The sequence below is a fragment of the Rhinoraja longicauda genome, chromosome 5, assembly GCF_053455715.1.
Source record: "Rhinoraja longicauda isolate Sanriku21f chromosome 5, sRhiLon1.1, whole genome shotgun sequence".
NCBI classification, from domain to species: Eukaryota; Metazoa; Chordata; class Chondrichthyes; order Rajiformes; family Arhynchobatidae; genus Rhinoraja; species Rhinoraja longicauda.
The window spans coordinates 1,455,617-1,471,244 of NC_135957.1; the positions used below are offsets into that span (position 1 = coordinate 1,455,617).

The 15,628-nt window shown below is 49.1% G+C and overlaps 1 protein-coding gene across 2 annotated transcripts in view; it reads right to left on the reverse strand.

The window, feature by feature from the left end:
• Positions 1–4,145: 4,145 nt before the first annotated feature.
• Positions 4,146–15,628, reverse strand: part of LOC144593854 (leucine-rich repeat and fibronectin type-III domain-containing protein 2) — a 75,555-nt gene continuing 64,072 nt past the window's right edge. Inside the window, exons 2-3 of one of the 2 annotated variants that reach the window (XM_078399972.1) lie at positions 7,058–7,155; positions 4,146–4,427 (exon numbers count right to left, since the gene is read on the reverse strand). In XM_078399972.1, the coding sequence (XP_078256098.1) occupies positions 7,146–7,155 (10 nt within the window). In that variant the 3' untranslated portion in view covers positions 4,146–4,427; positions 7,058–7,145. Of the gene's footprint in view, positions 4,428–7,057; positions 7,156–14,705; positions 14,829–15,628 lie in introns of those variants that run through there. The other variant, XR_013547294.1, reaches the window with a different exon arrangement.

Here is a 15,628-nt window from a genome sequence, read left to right on the forward strand (position 1 = left end):
TCCCCGCGACCACGCGGGTTTTTGCCGGATGCTCCGGTTTCCTCCCACGCTCCAAAGACGTGCGGGTTTGTTGGCTAATTGGCTTCGAAGGAATTATGTGTGGGATTGTGCGTCAATATGCGGGGATCGCTGGTCGGCGCGGACTCGGTGGGCCAAAGGGCCTGTTTCCGCGCTGTATCTCTGAACTGGAACTGAACTGGATACACTGGAATTTAGAAGGATGAGAGGGGATCTTATCGAAACGTATAAGATTATTAAGGGGTTGGACACGTTAGAGGCAGGAAACATGTTCCCAGTGTTGGGGGAGTCCAGAACCAGGGGCCACAGTTTAAGAATAAGGGGTAGGCCATTTAGAACGGAGATGAGGAAAAACTTTTTCAGTCAGAGAGTTGTGAATCTGTGGAATTCTCTGCCTCAGAAGGCAGTGGAGGCCAATTCTCTGAATGCATTCAAGAGAGAGCTAGATAGAGCTCTTAAGGATAGCGGAGTCAGGGGGTATGGGGAGAAGGCAGGAACGGGGTACTGATTGAGAATGATCAGCCATGATCACATTGAATGGCGGTGCTGGCTCGAAGGGCCGAATGGCCTCCTCCTGCACCTATTGTCTATTGTCTAACTGAACTAAACTACCACTAAAGCCGTCTTGTTGAGGTTAAATGCAGTTGCTGGCTGATGAATTAATGGCTGGCAGTGCCTGGTGATGGAGACTTGCATTGTGGATTGGAAACGGCTGTGAGAGAACGACTGGTATTAGATATCATTTGTGACACCTCGTACAGGTCTAAAGCAATGCTTTAGTTGAGTGGGCAGTGACTGTTGCCGATCTCTTCCCCTCAGATTTCGTTTCACCCTGTCAACCTGCTTCACGACACTCTTAACTCACATCAGAATCAGTCAATGGCCGTATGAACGGCTGGAACATTCCGGAGGATGGGGCTAATCAAGAGGAGATCTGCGTTCAATCCCCACCTACTCAAAGCTGAAGCCCTCATGATCAATGGGGCAGAAGGTACAGGAGCTTGAAAGCGCGCACCACCAGACTCAGGGACAGCTTCATCCCCCTCTGTTATCAGGCTTCTGAACGGCCCTTCCATAAGCTAGGGCTCTGTCCGATTCACCTCTACCCCATTGCGGACATTGGACTTTGTCTGTGGAACTGGTGCACTTCAATGCTGAGAACTACATTCTGCACTCTGTATCTTCCCCTTTGCTCTACCTGTTGAACTTGAGTTTGGCCTGATTGTATCTGTGTGTGGTATATCTGGTCTGTTTGGATAGCATGCAGAACAAAGACTTTCACCGTACCTTGGTGCAGTGGCTTGGCGGTAGAGTTGCTGCCTCACAGCGCCAGAGACCCAGGTTTGATCCTGACTACGGGTGCTGCCTGTTTGTACGTTCTCCCCGTGACCGCGTGGGTTTTCTCCGGGTGCTCCGGTTTCCTCCCACATTCCAAAGCATGTGGGTTCATAGGTTCATTGTCCTCTGTAAACTGTCCCCAGTGTGTGGGATAGAACTATTGTACGGGTGACTGTTGGTCGGCGTGGACTCGGTGGGCCGAAGGGCCTGTTTCCACGTTGGATCTCCAAACGAAATGAAACGAAATGAAACTGAACTGAACTGAACTGAACTGAACTGAACTGAACTGAACTCAACTCAACTCAACTCAACTCAACTCAACTCAACTCAGTTCTCCCCGTGACCGCGTGGGTTTTTTTCCCTCCGGGCGCTCCGGTTTCCTCCCACATCCCAAAGACGTGCGGGTTTGCAGGTTTATTGGCTTCTGCAAGTTTCCCGTTGTGCAGGGAGTGGGATGGGAAAGTGGAACAACATAGATCTGGCATACAGGGCACGACGGAGCGGACTCAGTGGGCCGAAGGGCCTGTTCCCACTCTGTGCCACTAAACTAAACTAAACTAAACCAAACTAAACTAAACCAAACCAAACCAAACCAAACCAAACCAAACTAAACCAAACCAAACCAAACCAAACCAAACCAAACTAAACCAAACCAAACCAAACCAAACCAAACCAAACCAAACCAAACCAAACCAAACCAAACCAAACCAAACCTAAACCAAACCAAACCAAACCAAACCAAACCAAACCAAACCAAACCAAACCAAACCAAACCAAACCAAACCAAACCAAACCAAACCTAAACCAAACCAAACCAAACCAAACCAAACCAAACCAAACCAAACCAAACTAAACCAGACCAAACCAAAAAGTCAAGTCAAGTCAACTAAACTCAAGTCAAGTCAACTAAAGTCGTCAAGTCAGATCAAGTCAAGTCAAGTCATCTAAATCTAAACCACCTCCAACAGCTTGTTCCAAACACCAACCATCCTCAGAGTGAAAAGGTTGCCCCTCAGGTTCCTATTAAATCTTGCCCCTCTCACCTTAACCCTCTGGTTCTTGATTCTGCGAATTAATCAGAAGTTGACAAGTGGCATTGGTAAGGCTGGCGATTAAATTATCAGATCAAAGACACAAGGAGATAGAATGGTAAAGAATGCACGCGGTTTGCTTGCCTTCATGGGTCTGGACATTGACTACAAGAATCAAAAAGTCATGATGAGACTTCATCGGACTTTGGTTAGGCTGTATTTATAAAGTCATAAGGTCATAAGTGATAGGAGTAGAATCAGGCCATTCGGCCCATCAAGTCTATTCCGCCATTCAATCATGGCTGATCTGTCTCTCCCTCCTAACCCCATTCTCCTGCCTTCTCCCCATAACCCATGACACCCGCACTGATCAAGAATCTATCAATCTCCGCCTTACAAAAATATCCATTGACTTGGCCTCCACAGCCTTCTGTGGCAAAGAATTCCACAGATTCACCACCCTCTGACTGAAGCCATTTTTCCTTATCTCCTTCCTAGACTCTCCCACTAGTGGAAACATCCTCTCCACATCCACTCTATCCAGGCCTTTCACTATTCTGTAGGTTTCAATGAGTTCCCCCCCTCATTCTTCATGGGTTAGCCTATCAATACCCGGGATCATCATGGAAAACTTGGAGTATTGCGTGCAGTTCTGGACTCCCCATTACTGAAAGCTTTGGAGAGTGTGCAGGAGAGGTTTACCAGAATGCTTAGGAAAAAACTGCAGATGCTGGTTTAAATCGAAGGTAGACACAAAGTGCTGGAGTAACTCAGCGGGTCAGGCAGCATTTCGGGAGAGAAGGAATGGGTGACGTTTCGGGTCGAGACCCTTCTTCAGACCTTCAGAGTCTGGAGAAGGCTCTCGACCCGAAACGTCACCCATTCCTTCTCTCCAGAGATGCTGCCTTTACCAGAATGCTGACAGGATTAGAGGGTATGAGCTGCAAGGAGAGGTTAGACAGGCTTAGATTGTTTTCTTTGGGATTCAGGAGGCTGAGGGGAGAACTGATAGAGGTATAATAAGTGGCATTGATAGGGTAGACAGTCAGAACCTTTTCCCCATGTGGAAATGTTAAACACTAGAGGGCATATCATATAACACGATACTTCTTTACCTCTTTACATCTTCTTTATATCTTTACATCTTCTTTCAACTTCTTTACATCAGCGAAACCAAACGAAGCCAAGGCTCGGCGATCGTTTCACTCAACATCTTCGCTCAGTCCGCCTTAACCAACCTGATCTCCCGGTGGCTGAGCACTTCAACTCCCCCTCCCACTCCCAGTCTGACCTTTCTGTCATGGGCCTCCTCCAGTGCCATAGTGAGGCCCACCACAAATTGGAGGAACAGCACCTCATATTTCGCCTGGGCAGCTTGCAGCCCAGCGGTATGAACGTCGACTTCTCCAACTTTAGATAGTTCCTCTGTCCCTCTCTTCCCCTCCCCCTTCCCAGTTCTCCCACTATCTTCCTGTCTCCACCTATATCCTTCCTTTGTCCCGCCCCCCTGACATCAGTCTGAAGAAGGGTCTCGACCCGAAACGTCACCCATTCCTTCTCTCCTGAGATGCTGCCTGACCCGCTGAGTTACTCCAGCCTTTTGTGTAATACGATACGATACGATACGATCGAACTTTATTTATCCCAGGAGGGATCTTCCAACAGTCAAAAAACACGACAAGATACATGAAACGTGAAATTAAAAGAGCAAGTGGAAAGGATTGGGGATGTATAAAGATTGGTGGGGGCGAGTGGGGGGGAGGGGGGAATCAGTCTACCCCAGGACAGAAGGGGGAGGAGTTGTCCAGTTTGATAGCCGCAGGGAAGAAGGATCTCCTGTGGCGTTCTGTGCTGTATCTTGGTGGGACCAGTCTGTTGCTGAAGGTGCTCCTCAGGTTGGCCAGTGTGTCATGGAGGGGGTGAGCTGTATTGTCCAGGATGCCTCGCAGTTTGAGGAGCGCCCTCCCCTCCAAGACCACCTCCCGTGAGTCCAACTCCGCCCCCAGGTCGGAGCCGGCCTTCCTGATGAGCTTGTTGATCCTGTTGGATTAAAGCAGAGCTTTAAGGTGAGAGGGACAACGTTTAAAGGTGATGCACAGTTTGAAGAAGATGCCCAGAGTCTTTTGCCCAGAGTAGGGGAATCGAGGACCAGAGGGCACAGGTTCAAGGTGAAGGGGAAAAGATTTATTAGGAATCCGAGGGGTAACTTTTTCACACAGAATGCTTAGGAAACAAACTGCGGGTGCTGGTTTAAATCGAAGGTAGACACTAAAAGCTGGAGTTACTCAGCGGGTCAGGCAGCATCTCAGGGGAGAAGGAATGGGTGACGTTTCGGGTCGAGACCCTTCTTCAGTCCTTCAGAGTCTGGAGAAGGGTTTCAACCCGGTGGGTGTATGGAACAAGTTGCCAGAGGCAACTAGAATGTTGCCTGGGTTTCAGCACTTAGGCTACAGAGAGAGGTTGAACAGGTTGGGTCTTTATTCTTTGGAGCGCAGAAGGTTAAGGGGGGACTTGATAGAGGTTTTTAAAATTTTAAGAGGGACGGACAGAGTTGACGTGGGTAGGCTTTTCCCTTTGACAGTGGGGAAGATTCAAACAAGGGGACATAACTTCAGAATTAAGGGACAAAAGTTTAGGGGTAACATGAGGGGTAACTTCTTTACTCAGAGGGTGGTGGCTGTATGGAATGGGCTTCCGGTGGAAGTGGTGGAGGCAGGCTCGATTTTATTATTTAAGAGTAAATTAGATAGGTATATGGATAGGAGGGGATTGGAGGGTTATGGTCTGAGAGCAGGTAGATGAGACTAGGTCAGAGAGAGTGTTCGGCGTGGACTAAAAGGGCCAAACTGGCCTGTTTCCGTGCTGTAATTGTTATATGGTTATGGTTATAGGAGGTAGTTGAGGCTGGGACTATCCAGTTTAAGAAACCGCTAGAGAGGTACATTGATCGGGAAGGTTTGGCAAAGACGTGCAGGTTTGCAGGTTAATTGGCTTGGTGTAAATTGTAAATTGTCCCTGGTGTGTGTGGGATAGTGTTAGTGTGCGGGGATCGCTGGTCGGCGCGGACCCGGTGGGCCGATGGGCCTGTTTCCGCGCTGTATCTCTGAACTAAACTAAAACCAAAGTGAAGAAAGCTAATGGAATGTTGGCCTTCATAACGAGAGGATTTCAGTATAGGAGTAAAGAGGTCCTTCTGCAGTTGTACAGGGCCCTGGTAAGACCTCATCTGGAGTATTGTGTACAGTTTTGGTCTCCTAATTTGAGGAAGGACATCCTTGCAATCGAGGCAGTGCAGCGTAGGTTCACGAGGTTACTCCCTGGGATGGCGGGACTGTCATATGAGGAAAGATTGAAAAGACCAGGCTTGTATTCACTGGAGTTTAGAAGGATGAGAGGGGATCTTATAGAAACATATAAAATTATAAAAGGACTGGACAAGCTAGATGCAGGAAAAATGTTCCCAATGTTGGGGGAGTCCAGAACCAGGGGCCACAGTCTCAGAATAAAGGGTAGGCCATTTAAAACTGAGGTGAGAAGGAACTTTTTCACCCAGAGAGTTGTGAATTTGTGGAATTCTCGGCCACAGAGGGCAGTGGAGTCCAAATCACTGGATGGAGTTAAGAGAGTTAGATAGAGCTCTAGGGGCTAGCGGAATCAAGGGATATGGGGAGAAGGCAGGCACGGGTTACTGATTGTGGATGATCAGCCATGATCACAGTGAATGGCGGTGCTGGATCGAAGGGTCGAAGGGTCCACGTTTCTACGTTTCTCAATGTCTGTCTCTTACCCAGCCACAATCCTCAACAGATTAGTGACGTTTCCACCACCCCTCCCGTCCACTGACTCCCCTCAGTTCTGCCACTGCATGCAACATGTGAACCTGGGATGGCCGGACTTTTATGTGACAAAAGACTGGATAGACTCGGCTTGTACTCGCTGGAATTTAGAAGATTGAGGGGGGATCTTATAGAAACTTACAAAATTCTTAAGGGGTTGGACAGGCTAGATGCAGGAAGATTGTTCCCGATGTTGGGGAAGCCCAGAACAAGGGGTCACAGTTTAAGGATAAGGGGGAAGTCTTTTAGGACCGAGATGAGAACGTTTTTTTTCACACAGAGAGTGGTGAATCTGTGGAATTCTCTGCCACAGAAGGTAGTTGAGGCCAGTTCATTGGCTATATTTAAGAGGGAGTTAGATGTGGCCCTTGTGGCTAAAGGGATCAGGGGGTATGGAGAGAAGGCAGGTACAGGATACTGAGTTGGATGATCAGCCATGATCACATTGAATGGCGGTGCGTACAGGCTCGAAGAGCCGAATGGCCTCCTCCTGCACCTATTGTCCACGTTTCTACGTTTCTCAACGTCTGTCTCTTACCCAGCCACAATCCTCAACAGATCAGTGACGTTTCCACCACCCCTCCCTTCCACGGACTCCCCCTCAGTTCTGCCACTGCATGCAACATGTGAACCTGCACACACATCTAATTGGGCATCTCTTAAGCAGGCTGGCACTTGCGAAGCCCAAGATTTGCCGACGTGCGATAAATTAAACCTTCTCCCACGCAGTGATGTGAGGCAGCCTGCAACCACTGGCTTGAGTTGCATCTCCAGCGGGCTCAGTAATGATTCCCACCGCTGCCATCTCTCCAATCAACACGTTTTATCACCAACCGGGATTATGAATCTTCTCATTTTTGTTCCTCCTCGGCGCTGCCGTTCCGAAGTGCCTTTTTTCCCCTTTATTTTCACACTCTCAATGTCACGAGGAGCTGGAAATAAGGAACGTGAAATCTGACAAATACGCATTTCATTAGCCCTCAAGGTTAGAGCCACAGAGTCATGCAGCGTGGAAACAGGCCCTTCGGCCCAACTGGTCCATGCTGGCTAGCATAGAGTCATACAGTTATAGGGTCATAGAGCCATGCAGAGTAGAAACAGGCCCTTCGGCCCAAAATGCCCATGCTGGCTAGCATAGAGTCATACAGTTATAGAGTCATACAACGTGGAAACATGCCCTTCGGCCCAACTTGTCAATGCTGGCTAGCATAGAGTCATACAGTCATAGAGTCACAGAGTCATAGAGTCATGCAGGGTGGAAACAGGCCCTTCAGCCCAACTGGTCCATGCTGGCTAGCATAGAGTCATACAGTCATAGAGTTACAGAGTCATACAGCGTGGAAACAGGCCCTTCAGCCCAACTTGCCCATGCTGGCTAGCATAGAGTCATACAGTTATAGAGTCATACAACGTGGAAACATGCCCTTCGGCCCAACTTGTTAATGCTGGCTAGCATGGAGTCATACAGTCATAGAGTCACAGAGTCATAGAGTCATGCAGGGTGGAAACAGGCCCTTCGGCCCAACTTGTCCATGCTGGCTAGCATAGAGTCATACAGTCATAGAGTCATAGATTCATGCAGGGTGGAAACAGGCCCTTCGGCCCAACTTGTCCATGCTGGCTAGCATAGAGTCATACAGTCATAGAGTTACAGAGTCATACAGCGTGGAAACAGGCCCTTCAGCCCAACTTGCCCATGCTGGCTAGCATAGAGTCATACAGTTATAGAGTCATACAATGTGGAAACATGCCCTTCGGCCCAACTTGTTAATGCTGGCTAGCATGGAGTCATACAGTCATAGAGTCACAGAGTCATAGAGTCTTGCAGCGTGGAAACATGCCCTTCGGCCCAACTTGTCCATGCTGGCTAGCATAGAGTCATACAGTCATAGAGTCATAGAGTCTTGCAGCGTGGAAACAGGCCCTTCGGCCCAACTTGTCCATGCTGGCTAGCATAGAGTCATACAGTCATAGAGTTACAGAGTCATACAGCGTGGAAACAGGTCCTTCAGCCCAACGTGTCCATGCTGGCTAGCATAGAGTCATACAGTCATAGAGTCATAGAGCCATACAGCGTGGAAGCAGGCCCTTCAGCCCAATGTGTCCATGCTGGCTAGCATAGAGTCATACAGTCATAGAGTCACAGAGTCATGCACAGAGGAAACAGGCCCTTCGGCCCACCGAGTCCGCGCCAACCAGCAATCACCCACTCACTAATACTATCCCACACACACTAGGGACAATTTACACTTACACCAAGCCAATTCACCTACAAACCTGCACGTCTTTGGAGTGTGGGAGGAAACCGGAGATCTTGGAGTAAACCCACACAGGTCACGGGGAGAACGTACAAACTCCGTACAGACAGCGCACGCAGTCAGGATCGAACCCAGGTTTCTGGCGCTGTGAGGCAGCAACTCTACCGCTGCGCCACCGTGCCGCCCAGCTACACAAGTCCCACCTGCCTGCGCTTGGTCCGGAACCCACCAAACCTGTCCTATCCATGTACTTGTCTAACTGTTTCTTAAATGCTGGGATAGTCCCAGCCTCAACTACCTCCTCTGGCAGCTCGTTCCATACACCCACCACCCTCTGTGTGAAAAGGTTACCCCTCAGATTCCTATTAAATCTTTTCCCCTTCACCTTGAACCTATGTCCTCTGGTCCTCAATTCCCCTACTCTGGGAAAGAGACTCTGTGCATCTACCCGATCGATTCCTCTCATGATTTTGTACACCTCTATAAGATCTCCCCTCATCCTCCTGCGCTCCATGGAATAGAGACCCAGCCTGCTCAACCTCTCCCTATAGCTCACACCCTCTAGTCCTGGCAACATCCTCGCAGATCTTCTGTGCGCCCTTTCGAGTTTGACAACGCCATTCTCAAGGATTTTTTCAAGCAAAACGCTGGGGAGCTTTGATGTCGACAAAGAGCAACTCTGCATATTTCGAGCAATAAATTAGGATTTTTCCTGGCACGTTCAAAGCTAATAATTCATTCACGTCTTCATAATTAATGTGACCAGCCACATCAGCACTGCGCCCGTTTCCAGCGAGCTAATTGGTTTTGCTTTGGACTCCCAACCTGGTCTCCTCAGCAAGTTGTAACAACCAAGGCGCCTCAATAGACAATAGACAATAAACAATAGACAATAGGTGCAGGAGGAGGCCATTCGGCCCTTCGAGCCAGCACCAGCACTCAATGTGATCATGGCTGATCATTCTCAATCAGTACCCCGTTCCCGCCTTCTCCCCATACCCCCTGACTCTGCTATCTTTAACTCTATCTACCTCTCTCTTGAAAGCATCCAGAGCTCTTAAGGATAGCAGAGTCAAGGGGTATGGGGAGAAGGCATGAACGGGGTACTGATTGAGAATGATCAGCCATGATCACATTGAATGGCGGTGCTGGCTTGATGGGGTTTCACTGGAGTTTAGAAGGATGAGAGGGAATCTTATAGAGACGTATAAAATTATTTAGATGTGGGAAAAATGTTCCCAATGTTGGGGAAGTCCAGAACCAGGGGCCAAAGTCTAAGAATAAAGGGGAGGCCATTTAAAACTGGGGTGAGAAGAAACTTTTCCAACCAGAGAGTTGTGAACATTGTGGAATTCTCTGCCACAGAGGGCAGTGGAGGTCAATTCACTGGGTGGATTTAAAAGAGAGTTAGATAGAGCTCTAGGGGCTAGTGGAATCAAGGGATATGGGGGGGAAGGCAGGAACGGGTTACTGATTGTGGATGATCAGCCATGATCACAATGAATGGCGGTGCTGGCTCGTAGGGCCGAATGGCCTTCTCCTGCACCTATTTTCTATGTTTCTATGTTTCTATGAGGGGATAATGGAGGGATATGGATCACATGCAGGCAGCAGAGATTAGTTGACATTGACATTATGTTCAGCATGGAGATTGATCCCATTTTTCAAAATCATCTTGCTGGTCGGCGCGGACCCGATGGGCCGAATGGCCTGTTCCCGTGCTGAATGTCTAAACTAAACTAAAAACTCCACAAATCTGCTCCCCCTTCCCTGTCTCCTATTAAATTGTCCTATCGGCCCTCTTTTGAAGTATTTTCTGAAGTGTATTCCCTGAGCCTGTGAGATAATGACATTTGACTTGACTGCACGACCGGGCCTAATGAGCGCTCCAGGCGTTTTCTGTTTTCGCTTTGGTTTCCCGCCATCGGCCGTACGTCGGCCTGACGGAAAGCCGGCTAATTGGCGGGTGGAAAGTCGGCCTCTTCTGAAAGGATGCTATAATTGCCCACTTGTTAGCCGACCCTGGCGAAGGCTGGTGAAAGAGCTCGTCCCTGCTTGAGCTGCCTTCAGGTGCATCCTCATTGAAACGTACAGAATAGTGAATGGCCTGGACAGAGAGGGCGTGGAGAGGATGTTTCCACATAGTGGGAGAGTCTAGGACCAGAGGGCACAGCCCTGACATCAGTCTGAAGAAGGGTCTCGACCCGAAACGTCACCCATTCCTTCTCTCCTGAGATGCTGCCTGACCCGCTGAGTTACTCCAGCATTTTGTGAATAAATACCTCAGAATTAAAGGTCGATCTTTTAGGAAGGAGATAGACAATAGACAATAGGTGCAGGAGGAGGCCATTCGGCCCTTCGAGCCAGCACCGCCATACAATGTGATCATGGCTGATCATTCTCAATCAGTACCCCGTTCCTGCCTTCTCCCCATACCCCCTGACTCCGCTATCCTTAAGAGCTCTATCTAGCTCTCTCTTGAGTGTATTCAGAGAATTGGCCTCCACTGCCTTCTGAGGCAGAGAATTCCACTCTCTGAGATGAGGTGGAATTTCTTCAGTCAGAGGCAAAGATACGAGAGGAACAAGATGGAACACTCCATTGAAATCGCCTGTACTGAAGTGTAGAACGCAAAGGGGCGTAACGTCCACCATTTTAGTAAGCAAAACCCGCCGTTCGCTTTGCCTCTCGCAGTGTAATCAGTGTTGTGGGGGAACAGTATGAGTGATGATGTAAAGGATCGCAAGCTCCGCGATGTTAAAGTCCGCGCCGCGCCCGCGGTCAGGTCGTGAATTGGTTTCTGTAACTTGTCCGCAGTTTGTCGTTGACTGGTGGAGTCAACGACAAACTGAGGACAAGTTGCGGAATTCCAAAACGGAATCCATGTTGGGTTGGTGGTGGGTGGACAGAATGGACTCGATGGGCCGAAGGATCTCTTTCCATGCTGTATCTCTCTATAACATTAGGTTTAGGGTTAGATTAAGCGTTATTATTGTCACGTGTACTGAGGTATGTTACATGCTAACCAAACAGATCAGATAACACCACACATAAAAGTATTTTTTAGTGTTCCTTGGTTTGTTTTATGTGGGGGGGTGGGGAGGGGGAGTTGGGGGAAACTTTTTCTCAATCTCTTACCTCGACGGAGATGTGATTTTTCCCCGTGTCGTATCTCTGTCCCCATCCATGTTCTCCAGAGATGCTGCCTGACCCGCTGAGTTACTCGAGCACTTTGTGTCTATCTAAGGAACTGAAGATGGTGGTTCACAGAGGAAGGTACAGAGTAACTCAGCGGGTCAGGCAGCATCTGTGGAGAACATGGATGGGTGACGTTTCACAGAGTGCTGGAGTAACTCAGCGGGTCAGGCAGCATCTCTGGAGAACATGGATGGGTGACGTTTCACAGAGTGCTGGAGTAACTCAGCGGGTCAGGCAGCATCTCTGGAGAACATGGATGGATGACGTTTCACAGAGTGCTGGAGTAACTCAGCGGGTCAGGCAGCATCTCTGGAGAACATGGACCGGCGATATTTTTGGATGCCAGCAAACGCTGCCTCTTTTGATTCCAATCTGTTTGTTTTTCTAGCTGCCCAGTTATTTTTGCTGTTTCAAATCCTCTGGATTGTATTAATGTGCTCGTTTCTTTGCCACTGCTAATCTTTTGATCCCTGCTACACAAGACCTGTTCACCTCCCCACTGCGAACTGGGACTGATGATCGATGCAGCCTCCCAGATCGAACCGAGAGTACAAAGTGCATATACTGCAGATCACAGCATAGATTTGTGCTGGAGATCTGTGCATGATCGCATTTAATGCCCTGCTGAAGACTGCAGGTCTGTTGCAGCTGCCATAGACAGTTCAAAGTCGAGTGCACCCGAACGTTCTGAAGGATTTTTCCCGTTGAACATGAAGATGGAAACAATAGACAATAGGTGCAGGAGGAGGCCATTCGGCCCTTCAAGCCAGCACCGCCATTCAATGTGATCATGGCTGATCATTCTCAATCAGTACCCCGTTCCTGCCTTCTCCCCATACCCCCTGACTCCGCTATCCTTAAGAGCTCTATCTAGCTCTCTCTTGAATGCATCCAGAGAATTGGCCTCCACTGCCTTCTGAGGCAGAGAATTCCACAGATTCACAACTCTCTGACTGAAAAAGCTTTTCCTCATCTCCGTTCTAAATGGCCTAACTGGTACAAGGAAGAGATTGGACAGGTACAAGGAAGAGACAGGTTTAGAGGGATATGGGCCAAACACGGGCAGGTGGGACTAGTGTAGATGGGGCACGTTGATCGTCATGGGCAAGTTGGGCCTGTTTCCATGATGTATGACTCTATCACTCTATTATACTATGGTTTTATCTTGGTCGACACGGGGGGCAAGTTGGGCCGAAGGGCCTGTTCCCATGATGTACGACTCTTTCACTATCACTATCACTATCACTCTATAACTATCTTGTGTAAGAGAATAACTGCAGATGCTGGTACAAATCGAAGTTGAATGGCGGTGCGTACAGGCTCGAAGGGCCGAAGGGCCGAATGGCCTACTCCTGCACCTATTTTCTATGTTTCTATGTGAACAGGGCAACCAGTTCCACTGTTCCCATCTCTGGATTCCTCTTGTCAGCACACTTTCCCCAGCCAACAATGGGCCATTGTGAGCTCCACCTGTTGACGGCCTTGACGTGTTCTGGCCTTCTCTCACCTCCAGTTTATTTCCCCGCCCTTTCCCCCCCCCCCCCCAGCTCGTCTATCTGTCTGAAGAAAGGTTCCGACCCGAAACGTCACCTCCTCCTTTTCTCCAAAGATGCCCCCTGACCCGTTGAGTCGCTCCAGCGTTTGTGTCTATCTTTGGGCTGAAGGTAAGTTGCCCAAGGAGGTGGGAAAGGAAGGGGTGTGTTGGTCTGCAGATTACTGACGGATCTTACATGGAAAAGGTTGTGGAATTAAAGCCTTGAGATCTATATCTCTCTACATCACCGTTTACAGCATATCGAAGGTATTTATTCACAAAATGCTGGAGTAACTCAGCAGGTCAGGCAGCATCTCAGGAGAGAAGGAATGGGTGACGTTTCGGGTCGAGACCCTTCTTCAGACTCATGTCAGGGGGGCGGGACAAAGGAAGGATATAGGTGGAGACAGGAAGATAGAGGGAGATCTGGGAAGGGGGAGGGGAAGAGAGGGACAGAGGAACTATCTAAAGTCGGAGAAGTCGATGTTCATACCGCTGGGCTGCAAGCTGCCCAAGCGAAATATGAGGTGCTGTTCCTCCAATTTCCGGTGGGCCTCACTATGGCACTGGAGGGGGCCCATGACAGAAAAGTCAGACTGGGAGTGGGAGGGGTAGTTGAAGTGCTCAGCCACCGGGAAATCAGGTCGGTTAAGGCGGACTGAGCGCAGGTGTTGAGCGAAGCGATATTGGTCGGCATGGACAAGTTGGGCCGAAGGGCCTGTTTCCATGATGTCTGATTCTATCACTCTACTATACTATAATCCTAAAATAGATACATAGTGCTGGAGTTACTCAGGCATTGCATCTCTGGAGAGAAGGAATGGGTGATGTTTCGGGTCGAGACCCTTCCTCAGACTGGTTAGGGGGGATAAGAGAAACAGGAGACACAGACGGTGATGTGGAGAGATAAAGAATGAAAGATTTGTAAAAAAGTAATGATGATAAAGGAAACGGGCCAGTATGAGCTGTTTGCTGGGTGAGAACGAGAAGCTGGTGCGACTTGGGTGGGGGAGGGATGGAGAGAGAGGGAATGCCGGGGCTGCCTGAAGTGAGAGAAATCAATATTCATACCACTGGGCTGGAAGCTGCCCAAGCGAAATATGAGATGCTGTTCCTCCAATTTGCGCTGGGCCTCACTCTGACAATGGAGGAGACCCAGGACAGAAAGGTCAGTGTGGGAATGGGAAGGGGAATTAAAGTGTCCAGCAACCGGGAGATCAGGTTGGTTCAGGAGGGCTGAGCGAAGGTGTTCCGCGAAACGATCGCCCAGTCTGCGTTTAGTCTCGCCGATGTATATTTCTATTTTGGTCAGCGTGGGCAAGTTGAGCTGAAGGGCCTGTTATCATCCTGTGCAAATCTGTGACTCTATGAAGCAAAATGGAGTAGGGTAAAAGAGGAAAGGAAATGTGCGGGAGGAGAGAGGGCGTTGGAGGGAAGATGAAATGGTGGGGGGGGGGGGGGAGGCAAATGGGGGAAGAAACAATATACTTACAGCAGACCCGAATCCCAAGGTTGTATCTGTTTCCCACTTTAGTTTAGTTTAGAGATACAGCGCGGAAACAGGCCCTTCGGCCCACCAAGTCCAGCGATCCCCGCACACTAACACTATCCTACACCCACTAGGGACAATTTTTACATTTACCAATCCAATTAGCCTACAAACCTGCACGTCTTTGGAGTGTGGGAGGAAACCGAAGATCTCGGAGAAAACCCACGCAGGTCACGGGGAGAACGTACAAACTCCATACGGACGGCGCCCGTAGTCGGGATGGAACACGGGTCTCCGGCGCTGCATTCGCTGTAAGGCGGCGACTCTACCGCTGCGCCCTTGGAACTACACATCGCTGGGTAGAGTGCTGCCTTACACGGTTTGATCCTGACTACGGGTGCTGTCTGTATGGAGTTTGTACGTTCTCCCCGTGACCTGCGTGGGTTTTCTTTGGGTAGTCCAGTTGCCAACCGCTGCCAGGAGATTAAACAGTGCAGGAGTATTTGAAGGCGATAGTTTCCCGAATACTTTTTCATGGCTGCTTCCACGGAACAAATTCAATATTTGTTGGCCACCTGAGACAGGGCTATTGATTACCTGTCACAGGTAATGAGTGTACAATCCCACTGGCCTCTGCTGATGTTGTGTTACTAAATCATCACATCATTCTCAAAGCACTTGTAAGGTTATTGTCCTGTTTCGCCGGACTTTCATTGCAATAAGTATCTGGGCAACATCTTTTTATTTTCTGATTCCCTCTTCAATCTCGTTTCGTTTCTCTGCGCAATTCTGCTTTCTGTTCGAGTCCTGCTGCTGACGGCTGCAGTTTACGGTTTAGTTTATTGTCACGTGTACTGAGGTTCAGTGAAAAGCTTTTGTTGCGTGCCAAAACAACACATGATTACAATCGAGCCGTTCACAGTGTG